The 15,923-nt window shown below is 38.0% G+C and overlaps 1 protein-coding gene across 6 annotated transcripts in view; it reads right to left on the reverse strand.

Annotated features, from left to right (window-relative positions):
* Positions 1–15,923, reverse strand: part of LOC143273837 (uncharacterized) — a 77,908-nt gene that overhangs the window by 26,767 nt on the left and 35,218 nt on the right. For 2 of the 6 annotated variants that reach the window (XM_076574025.1, XM_076574026.1), the window contains exons 1-5: positions 9,315–9,697; positions 7,181–7,295; positions 6,849–7,022; positions 2,658–2,764; positions 1,689–1,826 (exon numbers count right to left, since the gene is read on the reverse strand). In XM_076574025.1, the coding sequence (XP_076430140.1) occupies positions 1,689–1,826; positions 2,658–2,764; positions 6,849–7,022; positions 7,181–7,295; positions 9,315–9,565 (785 nt within the window). In that variant the 5' untranslated portion in view covers positions 9,566–9,697. Of the gene's footprint in view, positions 1–1,688; positions 1,827–2,657; positions 2,765–6,848; positions 7,023–7,180; positions 7,296–9,314; positions 9,700–15,923 lie in introns of those variants that run through there. The other 4 variants (XM_076574022.1, XM_076574023.1, XM_076574024.1 and 1 more) reach the window with 3 other exon arrangements.

Genomic DNA, 15,923 nt, shown 5'->3' on the forward strand with positions numbered 1-15,923 from the left:
GTGTTTCCTTAGGCTCCAGCTTAAGTTTCCAAAACTCAGGATTTCCCTACTTTAGTTTAACAGTTTGCTATGAACATTTCACCACCTAAAAACAGGCACGGAAATAGTAAAGCAGTATCTAACTTGATTCTCAGTCTTGAACTGATTAGAATCCTAAATGAAAGCACACTGTAATTCATGAATGGACCTATTATCAAATGCTACAGAATTCAGAATTTGATATTACTGAAATAAAGAGTAAGCCCATGGTGAGAGTAAGCCCATGGTAAGAACACTAATGGATTCCAAGACATAGGTTGCTCTATTGCTGGTCTTCCTTTAGCCAAGAAGGGAACAATGATCAGAGTTTTGTCATAATGATCCTGAATCGCCATGCTTATCATCAACCTACATGGAAGACAAAAATCATTTTTTATAAATGCTATAAGTATACTCATGGGTTGTGATGGGGCTTAAATACTGAATACAGTTAATATAATTTAGATTCACAAAATTGTATTCATTGTCTTCCTTCTGAGGCAGAGTTGTGAAATATCCTGAAATCTTGAGGTAAAGATTCAAGTATCTTGAAAAATGTTCCTTTACACAGAAAAAGCACTTAGTAGGCCAATCACTTTCTGTCAACTTCCCTGGGAAAGGCGCTAGAGATCTGTCACAAACACAGATTGTGCTACAGAGGATGATATAAAGGAACCCTTGCCTACAGATTACTATGAAAGAAAGAAAGCATCTCTGGCCTCTTTCTGCAAGTGCTTGGATTCATGTGATAATTTAGTATATCCGCAAACCCATCTGATGGCTAAAAAGAGAGACTCCTCCAAAGTATCGTGCCATGATGGTCTTCTAGGATACTGGAATGCTTTGAATAAGTGATAAGGTTCAGATGCCTAGCAACAGCTTTGGAGAAATCTTAAGAGTTTTAGCTGCCAGAGAACACTATGTTATATTAGGAGAAAATTTGAATTTTCAGGCACATAGTTGAATTTTCAACTGCCCTTTTCTCATGGCTCCATAACTATTATGATAAAGATACAGATCAGTAGGTACAACCTGATAATCAAGTTTATTTAACACTGGACTAAAAGACAGGTGTAATCACATTAAATCCCCATGAATAAATGCTTCCTAAGTTTTCCTCATGTATGCCATATCTATCTGATATATGTAGGAATTTTTACTTTCTTGGACTGAGGGAGCATGTTAGATTGTTGAGCATTCAGGTAATAAGTTGGATGAAATATTTGGAAGATAAGTATCAAGATTTTCTGTCAAACTACAAATGTTTAGATTCAAAGAAGTAACTCAAAAACTAAAATTCTGTGCCATGCATTGCTTTATTTTTGGAACGACCAGAGCATGCTGGGATCTTGAAAGATAAAGATATTAAGGCTTCCAAAGGAGAGTTTAGCCATGAAGTTGAGTGGTAAAATAAATGCCTCATACATTCAAGTCCCTGAGTGTGATTCTCAGAATCATCACAGATCAGTCTTGAGATTAAGACTCTTGTACACCCGTTGTTATTCTGACCAATCTATCCCTTTGCTTATCTCATGGCAAGTGGAGTTGACTAAAATGCTTCCATTCCAAAAGCATTTAAATAATGAAGTCACGCTTGGTTAAAATACAACATTGGTAAATATTTCATGTCTGAATTTAGTTTCAAATAGCGTTTTAACTTCTGTACTTACGTTTTGCGTTTCCCCATAATGGCATAATAAAGAGCACTCCATCCAAATGTGTCCTTTAAGTGGTGATCAACACCTTTCTTCAATAAAATTTCAACAATATTTTCACAATCCCATTTAACTGCATACATGAGTGTTGTTCTAGAATGACAGAGGCAATTCAATTACTAAAATGGTGAACTGTATACATTTTACCATATAAGTATAAAGCCTTTGTGTGTAGAATTGACCATTAACTAAGTAGCCTTAAGCATCCTGAAAGCAGAGTTCAGATTCCTAAAATATGTCCAAGGCTAAAACTAGAAAACTTCTTAGCCCACTATGATACTTTATAGAGTAAAATTTGTATTTTAAATTGTTTATGGTGAATAACTGTTTGGAGAAAAGTGACCAGAAGTACAGAAAGCTTTATATGAAAAAGAATGCCATTTCCTTTATATTCTATTGTAATATAATTCACTGTTAAATACGGAACTGCAATTTGCATAAAATAATAGTAATAATGTTATCAAATAATTTTAATGTTAAAATGAATGTTTTCAATTGCTGATACTAATATCATGCCATATATGTAAGTTTACAACTACCATTCATATATCATCCTTCTCTGCACACCACCAAAAGTATTTGAAGATTAAAGGTTGTTCACAAGGTTGTGTGATTGCAAACTTGAAAACTTTGGAACTGACACTGTAAATGTAAAATCTAATAAAAATGCTATCAACTCATATAAGATCATATGGCAGTCAAAATAAAAATCAAAAAAACAACCTCTCATTATCAAAGGGAATATGAACCTGACTATCATTCTTTGGCATAACCATTTCATGTAATAGATATTTTTTAGATATGTAACTGATGTTTTATTGACTTTTTCTAATCTATTCCAATAACACATTTGAAATGAATGATTTTTACTATTCTAGACTATTTTCAACACAAGCAGTGTTTTAAAAATGCAAAGTGTAGTACCTTTGATATTTATCACATACGTGAAGATTCGCACCGTTTGTGATTAGGTATGCTGCCATGCGGTGTTTCCTTTCTCGGAGGGCTAGCAGCAGAGGGGTCAACCCATCCTGTAATGATATCAATTAATCATTCACAATACTGCATATTTCACAACTGAACTGAAAATCATGTATGTAGCCCTGTGATCATAATGTTTACCATAGACTTGACCACAGTAGTCTTTTCCTTATTAGCCTAATGCACCTTCTAACAATCCTCAAGATTGCAATATTCTAACCACGGCTACAGTCATCACAAAGTCCTCTAGTCCATTACAGAACTCATGTGACACCCATGGACCTATGGTTCCTGTCACAGAAGTTGTCATAGTACTTTGAAGCCATGGCCCTCTCCCCTCAGAGTTTATCTAAAGAGACACACACCGACACACAGTAGCAAAGGTGTTAGATCCTAAGTTGCATGGATGAGCAAAATTGTCTTTTCTATGTCAAAAATTCTCCTGTATTTCAAAAGACAGTTATGTGGCAGATGTACCATTTCCCAACAGAAAAATTCAATTAAGCATGATGACAAAACTATGGAATTGTCCAGTATTTAAAACCTGATTTCTGAAGTACTGTTTGGCACATCTTCTGTGGGGCAAACATGAGCGACAGCAGAAGTTGTTTCTCAGGCACAATTCTCCGAGTATTGTAATGATGTGGTATTTGCTGAGGACACAGAGGAAGCTCTGCTTGATTCTCCATTCAGGAAGGGCCAGGGGTAACAATGTCTGCCTCTTGCTCTGAACAGGTCACCAAAGAAATGACCTCAAAATGAGTACAATCTCAAAGAATCTTTTTTCATTCTTCGAACTCACAAAGATCCGCCTGCCTCTGCCTCCCGAGTGCTCGAATTAAAGGCGTGCGCCAACACTGCCCAACTCAAAGAATCTTTTATTGCTTACCTTGAAATGTATTCTGTCCTGTTACAAGTTGAAAAGTGTTTTAGTGTTTAGAAAATCCAGTACATTTTTAAAATGTTTTTTATTTATATTATTTTTAGACAATTTCCTACATGATATCTGTATTTACGTAGTTTCTACACCCTCACACCTCCAACTCCCCCTAACTCCCTCTGAAATTCAGGACATGTTTTTTATTACTATCACACACACATGTGTATTATGTACAACTTACTGGTTCCATGTAATGTGAACAGACTCTCTGTGTGCCTCTTTTTTATGTCTCTGCCTCTCCTTTTCTTTTTCCCTCCCCCTCTGTCTCCCTCTTTTCCTGTATGTGTGTTGGTTTGTGTGTGTGTTCATGTGTGTGTATGTGCATGTGTGTAAATGTGTGTGTTTAAGGATGGCCACTGTGGCTGGATAAACTATTGAGGAGTTTAGAGTGTATCGCTGGAGAAAATTGAAATCTACTCTCAGCAGTTATGGATAATGGGCAACTCTTTATTTACGAGTGTAGTTTTGAAGTTTCCCCTATCAAGTGTTTGCATGTCAACTGGTGTTTTCCTTGTGCAGGTCTTATTTAGGCAACCATATTATTGAGATTTCATAGATGAATTATCCCTTCTGTATCTAGAAGACACTTTTCTGCAACAGTCATCCTGGTCACTGGAACTCAGAGGGTTTTTTTGTTTTGTTTTTTTGTTTGTATGTTTGATTGTTTGGGCTTTTTTTCTTTAGAACTTTCTTTCTCAGTGTCACCTAAAACTTAAGTGTGGGTGTTGTATTGTAGATGTAGGATTGTGGTAGGCACCCATGCTCCTTTGGTTTTTGCATTTTCACTAGTTGTGGATCTCTGTTATACTCTGTATTTGCTGCATTTTAATCATCATTGCATCTAAGTCCAATTTACTGAGTGACTGTACTGTGCTATAGCTATACAGATCTGTGTAATTGAAGTTTTAGAGATGGGCAAGGCATTGCTTTCTTTCTGATTTATATTTTGCTTAGAAAACAATCTAAGCAGAAATCAAAATAGAGCAATAATTTAAAAGTATTTTAAACATTGGGTGATTCAGAAATGAAGGCACAACTGTAATCCCATCAAGAGAGTGCAGGGTATTGCAGGAGGATCATGACTTCTAGGAAAGTCTGGGCTACATAGTGAAACCCTATCTAAAAAATTAATATTGGAAGTCTATGATGATTTTAGGATTATCAATATCTGTGAGATTAAGAAGATGTATTGTAATTGACAGGAGTGAAAAAGCCTTGCCCAACTCCACAGCTAACAAAAGACACAGTGCCAGGTAGGTAAAAATTCCCTAGGCTTTTTGGGAGTTCCAGAGATTTCCCAAACAGTATGAGCTAACAACCCCTGCTCTTGGTTGCCTCCAGTCACTTAAGTGTAAGATCTTGTTGCAAAAGACACCAAATCCTTTGGAGGGAAGACTGGCAGGAATAAAGCTGGAACTAACCCAGTGATTCCTACCCAAGTACTAGCTTCCTTAGAATCTGTGGTGCTCTGCAAACTGCCAAAGGAGAAAAGGAATCTTCAGACATCTTAAATTTATATCAAAGCACTAAGAAATAAGGCTAGTAGAATGAAATACCTGTATTGGCAAAGCAGGTGAAATGGGGGAATACAGCTCTGGTTTGTTAGCAAATAAAACACACTTGGAGTTTGGATCGTGGAAGTACCTCCTGCAGGGAACCATTCCATCATAGGGGCTCAAAAGCAAAATGATTTGATTTGTTATAGTCAGGATGAAGCATAGTTTTTAAAATTCTCCTAGAGATTGAGCATGCACGGCGTTCCTGGAGAAAACGGAGGTATGAATGGACTGCGCTGTTCCATAGCCATTTGGTTTGTTTACTAAAATTTTAACCTCTGCTGCATGCGTACTAATGGATGTGTGGAAATCAAGTGCTTGTAGTGCAATGTACCATGCTTCAGTTGCAAATATTCAGTCTGTGATAGCAGTTTGAAGGTTAAGTATCACCCACAGCCTGAAGTGATTTATATCCCAGCACAGCTTGTCAATATTTTGGGTAGGTGTTGAAACTTTTGGAATTGGATATTTGATGGGTGTGATATTGGTATGTAGGCAGTTTTGGGGTACACCTATTCTGAGTTTTTCAAGGGGCCACTGATTCTGTTTCTGTGGAGATAAGAGGAGAAAGGAAGGATCACAAGTTCCTGATACCATGGACCAAGCTATCTCCAGCTGCCTATAGGAAGTTATCTTGATGGCTAACCAATGAAGAGAACCCAGCCCCTGGTGGGCGGCACCACAGCCTTGTTTCAGAACATGGCTGTGTAAGACTTTACAGAGATAGCTGCATAGTAAGCAAACAGGCACTCTGGACTCATTCATTTCTCCCTCTCTTGAGGATAGATGATATGTCAACAGCTTTCTCAAGATCCTGATTCTGTGCTTTCCCCAGTAATATATAGTAACTTGGAAATGTAAGTCAAATAATCCTTTTAGTCCATTACCTATTTTTATAAATATTTTCTATGGCTCCATAAAAGTAAGCTAAATTCTCTAATACTGATTTCAATAAATTAACATTTACTTCTCCCCATTTGGAAATAATTTTGAGAGCTATATTCAATGCAATTTAATCATATTCACCCCTTCCCTTTCACTACTTTCCAAATGCACCCCTCTTCTGTACCCATCCATCTTTCTAACCTTATTGATATAAACCCCCTCTCAAGTCTCTGGGGTCACTGTAGAAGATCAGGGTAAAGCTTGTAAGAGCCAGGTCCACTGGATGATCAAAAGCAAAGAGTGTCTCATGGGCACACCAGTGTAGATGTTCATATGACATCACAGTCACCGTGAAAACATGCAGAAGACCCTTGGAAGCTCAAGTGACACAAAATCTCATTATGCAAGCAGGAATTTAGCATGAAGGTCTGCTCTGAGCTGAGGACTTCTCTATAGTTACAGCTGCTAGGACTGGATAGACATTTTCATTTAAAGGTGTGGCCTGGGTGGACTGATCATGCTCCAGTGGATGGTCATATACCCAAGAGTATGTGGGCAGCACAAATTGGACTCAATGGGGGTAAAAAACAATAACAACATATCAATACTTAGATGGATACCGATCAAGTTATTTCAAAGGGCCGGTCAAGTAATACTTAAACTTCTAAACATGAAAAATTTGGACCAAGATATGACAACTGTTAAAGCATATAGTTTTCAAATACTTGGGAATTCAATTTAGAAAATCTTTACCTTTGTAGTATCTTCAATGTTTCCCCCAAATTCAAGAAGACTGCTGGCAATATCTGGCCTGTCTACATACACTGCATGGTGGATCGCTGCTTCTCCATTGCAGTCTTTAATATTGGGATCTGCTCCATGATGAAGTAGGACAGACACGATCTCTATCTCCCAGCTCTGTATAGCCTGTGGATATTGTTACCAGGAAAACACTGTTAATTTAAAGAATACACGAGAAACTTCCCCCAGCTTTCACCATGATTTATATTTAAGTGACTTTAATTTTACTTTCGTTCTAAACACTTAGATCAACTTAATTACTGAAATTGAAGTCTTTGAAATACCTTCATTAGTGGTGTGGACTTTTGATTGTCAAGGGCATTTATCTTACAGTCCTTAAATAACAGTAAACGAACCAGATCGATATGACCATAGAAACACGCAAAGTGGAGCGCAGTTCTGTGGGAATGAGAGACATTTTGAAGGAAAACTGTAAGGCACTATTATCAACATACACAATCACTCTGGCATTTATAAATATTATATAACATTTAAGTCCATAGACCTCTAAAAATATTTAACTTCAAAATTTATTTTTATTTGCTCTTATAATTTACTGTATTTAAAAATTTACTACAACTATCATTTATGGCAGTGTGAATAATACACACACCTGCTGCAGCCTAGAGAAGTGCTCTATTAGTGAACTACGTAGTAAAGAGCAGCCTATTTGAACAAAAAAAACATGACTATTGGGTGAACTCATTTTCAGTTTGAATCCTACTCTAGACACTGCCATCAACCACCTACTTCTCAGCCTTCCTGTGTTGTGAATTCTTGTCCAGAAAATGAGTGTTAAAAGGAATACTTCTATCAAATTAGGATGACTCAATTAGATTTTTTGCAACTATTCAGAAAATATTCTTCAACAACAACTGAACAATCTTTTAGGTATTTAAGTTATGAACGTTAACACTATAATAAACATATTTCAAGTCAATATTAGTTCTATTATCTCTATTCTGTAAATATATTAAGGAGTATAAACTTTAGAGTCTAAGGATATCTCTTCAAAACTTGAGACAAGTTCTACTATAAACTTATGCTTCTGCTGCCTCAGCCTTCAAAGAGCTTGGATTGTAGATATGACACACCACTGAGCTTGAGATTTGGTTTTTTGCACATTTTAACTCAGCTAAAATTGAAATGTCATTTACAATTCATAATGTACAACAGTGACTGCCAAAACTTAAAGGCAATTCTTAATACATAAGATAGCATGTCATTTGTGCCATGCATGATGTCTCTACTAAGTGAAATGTGATATATAATATGATATACATATATATATACATATATACATATCCATGTATATAAAACATTTCTAGACTTTTACTGGATTTTTTAAAGAAAGTAATGAAATGTACTATTGATAAAAACTTTCAAAGTATCAACAGCAAAATCTAAATGCACAGCAAACTTGGCTTTGATTTTTAAGAAACTTTAATTCAAAGGAACTAAGTATGGAATTTCAATTCAAATACATAAGAATGGCCATTTTTGACAATAGTTAAATTCACAGCATACATACGAATTAGATACGTGCTAAGCTTAACATCAGTGTCTAATATCAGTTTCACCAGGGAGATTTAGTACACTGTGGGCCACCTCAAACAAACCCAAAATTGGGAAAGCAAGATAGTTTGTTGATTTGTAAATCATGAAATTCACAGCAAGTTCCATTTACCTCTATCAGAAGTAAGTAAAGATATCAGAAGTAACTTTCAGAGAACTTGGAGCTTGTCAGCACATTGTGTTATTAAAATGGTGGCTGATCAAGGCCGCACTGAATAAACTTTCAGAAACACATGAAGTAATGAGTGAAGAAACGTAAGAGAAATTTATGGAGATGGGAGAGTGAGTTCCCCATGAAACTAGTGAGAAACAACAAGAAAATGAAGGAGCAGCAGGAAGAGGAGAAATATCAAGTTTTGATTATTTCTATTATTTTCAGTGAGGAATATAAATGTTAGTACACACAGATAAAAGATTCATAGTGAATGTTTTTGGGTGATTTTAGGTGGGAGGAAAACATTGAGGAACACTACTTGATCTCTGTAGTTTCTACAGTTTACACAACATTGTGTTTAATAGGTACATTGAAATGAAATCCCATTTCCTTATAGTTTGTTAGATTATTCCATTATGTATTCGATGCTCCATAAGAAAATGCTCCATAGGGGGATTGCGGGGTGACAGTAAACCTGCTGGAGCTTTTGGTCTATGGTTCTCCTGCTCCAGAAGAAGATCTGGACACTGGACCTCTGTGTGATCACGGGTACCAAGGAGACTGTAGTCCAGAAAGCACAGCTGGTCTCTCCTCACCCCTGTTGCCCTCAACAGAGCTAGTCAAGGTAGGCTTCTCCCATCACCCGATTTCCTCAAGGCCCCTCATCATTAGCTTCCAAGTGTTCTTACCGTTTCCCTTCATCCTCATCATTCACATGAAAATTCTTCTTCTTGAGGAGACGCAGCACCACATTGAACTTTCCCATGCATACTGCTTCATGAAATTCATTTTCAGGGTCATAAGGCTGGCAGTACCTGTCTTCAGTTCCATAGTAAAAGCAGGACAAGTATCCCGTTGCCCTGCTTGGGCCATCACAAAACCCCAAGGGAGTTTTCGGCTCCTTCTTAAAGCATAAGAGCTTCCTCGGGGTGGACAACATAGCTGTGACCACCTTTCTATCAACTCAAAACTAAGTAATTTTAGGAAATGATGGACTTTTAACCACTGACCGTCTAACAACCAGAGCCTAACCCTGTGACTCCCACAAGTTCGAGGCTAACGTTTGACCAGTCAAACCGAAGCATCCAGTTATAGAACAGTCGTTGCTAAGCAACACTGGTAAACAAAAGCATGCTCGTTCTTCCTCAGGCATAACTGACAGTTCATGGAGCAAATAGTGCTCACTGCGCATGTGCAATGTAAGCGTGGTGGTCTCCTGGGCTTTAGTTTGTGTATATCCTGCAAGATCTCGATCTCTTTATTTCTTTATTCCCCACAACAATCTTGCTTGGTACTTACTTTCTTTGGGGGTGTAATTACTCATTATGATATCTTTTTTTGGTTTTGTTCTTGTTTTGCTGAGTGTTGGTTTTTTATTTCCTTTTTCACTAAGAGGTCAAGGATGGGCATGTCTTTGTAAGGAAATTTCTCTCTTGAAGCTTCTCCCTGATATTTTTGGTTCAGTGTTCTTTGAATTTTCAATGTAGTGAAAAGCTGTAAAATTACTATTTTTGTGACTCAGGAGTGATGGTACACACCTTAATCCCAGCCTTTGGCAGGAGGCAGAGACATATGGATTTCTGTGAGTTCCAGGTCAGCCTGGTCGAATGAGCCAGAGCAGCATAGTGAGAACCTCCTTAAGAAAATGAAATGAAAAAATGTTTTTAGTTTTACATGATTTCAATACTAAGAGGAGAAGTTTTTATCTGGTCATGTCTGTTGTGATTCTAAATTTATTCTGTGCACCTGGGTGTATTTATTTCTCTTGATATGAGGAAATTTCTGCTGTTGTTTCATAGAGCATATTTTCTATCCCTGAAAATCTCCACACACTATCTGTAGTGTTATATACTTATATTTGCTATCTGAGCTACTTTTGAACGAGAATGTCCCACACAGGTTCAGCTATTTGAACACTTGGTCCCAGAGGGTGGTGCTAATTGGGGAGGATGTGGAACATCTGGGAGATGGAGCCTTGATAGATGACATCTGTCTCTGGAGACAGGCCTTGAATGGTCATAGTCTCTGCCCATTGTGTTTGCTCTCTGCTTCCTGAGTGTGGTTGAGATGGAACCTCTAAGCTTCCTTTTCCTGCCCCCAGGTTGGCCATTTGTGCTAAGTCTCCCCACCATGATAGACTCCTATGCTTTTGGAACTTAAAGCCTAAATACACTCGTCATTCTGTAAGATGCTTCTGGTCATGATGTTTTATCATAGAAACAGAAAATTAACAAACGCAATCTCTGAACAGTAGCATCTCAGGGATCATAAAAGATGTGCTCATTACTTTTAATTTATTAATATCTAAATATAATAATACACATACCTTTGTATCTCTAATGTTTTTGTACTGGATTTTCACTCTAATGCTGATTCTTTTGAAAGAATTTCTATGCTTTGTGTATAGAGACATATTTCCAGTAAAGAAAACCTGCAAAAGTGAAATTCCCAATAGCCAGTGACTCCATTGAGTACATGAGCAACACAAATTCTACTTGGTGTATTTGGAGCAGGGACACAGGTGTTGGGTGGTGGACCTGGGAGAAATGGGAAGCTAATGTGATTGTCACACACTTTTTGCAATTCCCAATAAGCAATACAAATATTACATTCGAAAAATTACTGTGATAGTTTTCACATTCTTTCTCCTGAATTTCACATCCAAGTTGTGTATTAATTTTCTTATACATTCAGGTGTTTTATTTGTATCCTCAATGTATTAATAGATGTTTCATTTCTAATTATTTTAAATTTTATATATATAATAGTAGTTATTCTTCCCACAGCTCCAGAGAAGCTAGGAAACAAGGAGGATCCTAAGAGGGACACATGGATCACCTTGAGAAGGGGAAATAAATGAGTTCTCCATGTGTAAACTGGTGATGGGGGGCAATATGGGGAGAGGAGGGGAGATGAAAACATGTGGAAACAGGATAGTCAAGTGGGGGAGTGATAGAGTGGGAGAGCAATGAAAGAGATATTTTGATAGAGAGAGAAATTATGGGGTTAAGGAGAAACCTGGTGCTAGGGAAATTCCCAGGAATCTGCAAAGACAACCCCAGATTAGACTACCAGAAATAGTCGAGAGGATGCCTGAACTACCCTACCTGGGTAATCAGATTAGTGAATAGCATAACTGTCATCATTATGATGGAAGCAGATGCAGAGATCCATAGCCAAGCACCAGGCCAATCTCAGGGAGTCCAATCCAAGAGAGGGAGGAGGGATTCTATGAGCAAGAGGGTCAAGACCATGATGGGGAAATATACAGAGACTACTGAACCAAGCTCATAGGAACTCACAAACTTTAGACAGCTTTGGAACCCCACATGGGACTGGACTAGGCCCTCTGCACACTGGAGACAGTTGTGTAGCTGGGTCTACTTGAAGGGACCCTAGCAATGGGACCAGGATCTATCCCTGGTACATGAGCTGGCTTTCTGGAGCCTATAACCAATGGTGGGACACCTTGCTCAGCCATGATGCAAGGGGGAGGGCCTTGGTTCTGCCTCAACTGAATGTAGCAGACTCTGCTGACTCCCCATGGGAGGCCTTTCCCTATCAGAGGAGAGGATGGGGGTTGGGTCAGGGGGAGGAAGGCTGTGGGGGAGTGGAAGGAGGGAAGAGAGGAGGATCTGTTACTGGTGTGTAAAATGAATAAAAAATTCTTAAATTAAAAAAATTAAATTTCTCAAATTGCTCAATATCCTTAGCCATCGGGTAAATGCAAATCAAACTGATTCTGAGATATCATCTTATACCTGTTAGAATGGCTAAGATCAAAAACACTGAAGACAGCATATGTTGGAGAGAATGTAGAGCAAGGGGAACACTCCTCCACTGCTGGTAGGAGTACAAACTTATACAGCCACTTTGGAAATCAATATGGTGGTGTTTCAGAAAATTGGGAGTCAATTTTCCTCAAGACCCAGCTCTACCACTCTATGGCATATACCCACAGAATGTTCAATCACACCACAAGACACATGCTCAACTATGTTCATAGCATCATTATTCGTAATAGGCAGAACCTGGAAACAACCTAGATGCCCCTCAACTGAAAAATGGATTAAGAAAATGTGGTACATATACACAATGGAGTACTACTCAGCAGTGAAAAACAATGACATCATGAAATTTTCAGACAAATGGATAGAACTAGAAAATATCATCCTGAGTGAGGTAACCCAGACTCAGAAGGACAAACATGGTATATACTCACACAAACATGGTATGTACTCACTCAGACTACAACCCACAGCTCCAGAGAAGCTAGCTAACAAGGAGTACCCAAAGAGGGACACATGGATTGCCCTGGGAAGGGGAAAGAGATGATCTCCATGAGTAAACTGGGGATGAGGGGTGGGCAATGGAGGTTAGGGGATAGGGGATGGTTGAGAACATAAGGGAACTGGAATGGATGGAGTGGGAAAGCAATGAAAGAGTTACCATGATAAAGGGAGATATCATGGGTATAGAGAGAAAACTAGTGCTAGAGAAGTTGCCAGGAGTCCCCAAGGATGACCCCAGCTTAGACTACTACCAATAGTGGAGAGGGTGCCTGAATTGGCTTACCCTGGTAATCAGATCGGTGAATACCCTAACTGTCATCATACAGCCTTTCTCCAGTAACTGACGGAAGCAGATGCAGAGATCCACAACCATGCATCAGGCCAAGCTCCAGGAGTCCAGTCGAAGAGAGAGAAGAGGGATTGTGTGAGCAAGGGGCATCAAGATCATGATGGGGAAACCTGCAGAGATGACCAAACCAAACTAGTCGAAACTCATGCAATTTGGATCAATAGCTGTGGAGCCTGCATGGGACTGGACTAGGCCCTCTTCATCGTAAGACAGTTGTGTTGCTTGATCTGCTAAAGTGGTCCCCTGGCAGTAGGATCAGAATTCATCCCTGGTGCATGAGAAGGCTTTTTGGAGAGCACTACCTATGATGGGACACCTTGCATAGCCTTGGTTCAGGGAGTGGGGCTTGGACCTGCCTGTACTAAATGTACCTCCCCATGGGAGCCCTTACCTTCTTGTAGGAGGGAATGAAGGGTGGGTTGGGAAGGTGAAGCTGGAGGGGCAGAGGAAGGGAAGAAGGGATCTTTGATTGGTATGTAAAATGAATAAAAAACTCTAAAGAAAAAAATAAAATAAAATACAAATATATGAAAAAATAAATTTTTCTGTCTCTGTCTCTCTGTGTAATTCTATATGTTATGTGTGTGAAGGTGCTTGAGGTGGCTAGAATAAAGTGTTGTATTCCCTGGAGTTGAAGTAACAGGCAGTTGTGCCCACTTGAACTGCATTCTAAGAACTAAACTTTAGTTCTAATGCAGAGTAAGAAACACTTTAAGCACTACAGAATATCTCCAGTTCTGGTTTTTTAATTCCATATTATATTTTGATTAACATATAAATTATATCACTTTACCTTTTTCTTTCCCTCCTTGATCTCTTCCAATGTTTTCACCTTCCAAATTATTCTGTTTTTCCATTACCTCTTAAACTGATAGCCTCTTTTTAAAATTATTACTGTTTTATACACACACACACAGAGAGAGAGAGAGAGAGAGAGAGAGAGAGAGAGAGAGAGAGAGAATGTAACCTGCTGAGTCCACTTCATGTTGCTTTTGTGTATATGTACCACATTTTCATTATCCATCTATCAGTTGAACTACATTAAGATTTTTTTCATTTCCTAGCTATTGTTAAAAGAGCAAGAATGGACATGATTGAAAAGGCATGGATGAGCAGAGGGTATGTACATGAAGGTCATGGGAAACTCACTGAGCAAGAGCCTTAGGTTCCTTCCTAAGTTGGAGGTCTGGCTATTTAGAGTGTGTGATTAAATACTGTTGCATGACCACTAGGGGACTTATCCCTGGAAAAGACTAATTTTCCCTCTTTCAGTAGTTGTTAGCTGTCTATTGTTCCTTTTATAAATTACTTTTTTAATGTTTAAAATGTTTATTTTTTAGATCCATATTTTTTAACAATTACAAGATTACTGGTTTTCAAAATTTCATGCAAGATATTTTGATCATGCTTTCCCTTCCCCCAACTCACTCCAGATCCTCCCTTCCACATTATGAACCTAAGCTTTAGCTTTCCCTTTTCTTTTTCTTTTGCAATAATACCACAAAACAAATATAAAAACAAAAATGAGAAAACACAAATTCCCCCTGACACATACACAAAAAAACCTGGAATTCATTTTTGTTGGCCAACTACTCTTGGCCATGGGATTTTGTACACACAGAGTCACTCCATTATAGAAAACAGGTTTTCCCTTTTCTTGTAGGTATAAATTTCAGATACCTTCTTTGTTAGGGATAGGAACCCTACTTCATTTTCCACCCTCCTCAATGCTGGAACTCCATGTAGTTGAACCTGTGCAAGTTTTTTGTGTTCTGCCACAGTCTTTATGAATTCACTTGTGCATCAGATCCATTGTGTCTAGAAGATATCATGTCCATGGTGTTTTTTTTTTTTCATTTCATGACAGAAACTTACGTTAAAATTTTGTCATGAATGAATATATTCTTTTTATGTACCAAGATTCTGTATTCTCATTTTAGGATATATAACACATGAGCATGATCTAGGTAGATTTTCACCCTGGAGAAATAGTTACTGCATTGGATAATGCAGTTACATAATAGAGAAGAAAACGAAACAACTGTTGTTTTCCAAAACAAAAGTTTATGAATGGTGCATTCTTTACAATTAATGAAGAAGCTGTGTGAAAAGTATACACTATCACATTTTTAAATCTTATAGCACTATGGACAAGAAGAATGTTAGAATTTTTTGAAATTGGTTACATAAAAGGTTGGAAGACACCACGTTCATCCAATATTTGATAATTGAAATGTAGTCTATGAGGCATGATTAACACAGAATGAGTAGATTCTATTTTGTGAGCACATCTTTACAACTGTACAATATTGAGCTACTTGCAAACTTATGCAAAACACGTAGGAGAACATTTAAATTATGTAGCTGGATAAGAATGTGGCTAATTTCTCCAATCCACAATGAAAGTTTTGTCGATTGCTGTGGAATGGTCTTTCGAACCCTGCGAATAGGTGTTGCTCTTATGGGATGATGAATGAAGCTCTTTGGCCTATATGGCAAGGCAGCTTAGAGCCAGGTGAAAAATCCAAGGAGAGATACGGGGAGAAGAAAGATAGAGTTAGGGGTGACAATGCATGCCTCTAGAGGAGCAAGATGTAATAGAACACAAGTAAAGCCACAAAACACATGGCAATACATAAATTAATAGAAATGGGCTA

Source organism: Peromyscus maniculatus, chromosome 6 (assembly GCF_049852395.1).
Source record: "Peromyscus maniculatus bairdii isolate BWxNUB_F1_BW_parent chromosome 6, HU_Pman_BW_mat_3.1, whole genome shotgun sequence".
Taxonomy (NCBI): Eukaryota; Metazoa; Chordata; class Mammalia; order Rodentia; family Cricetidae; genus Peromyscus; species Peromyscus maniculatus.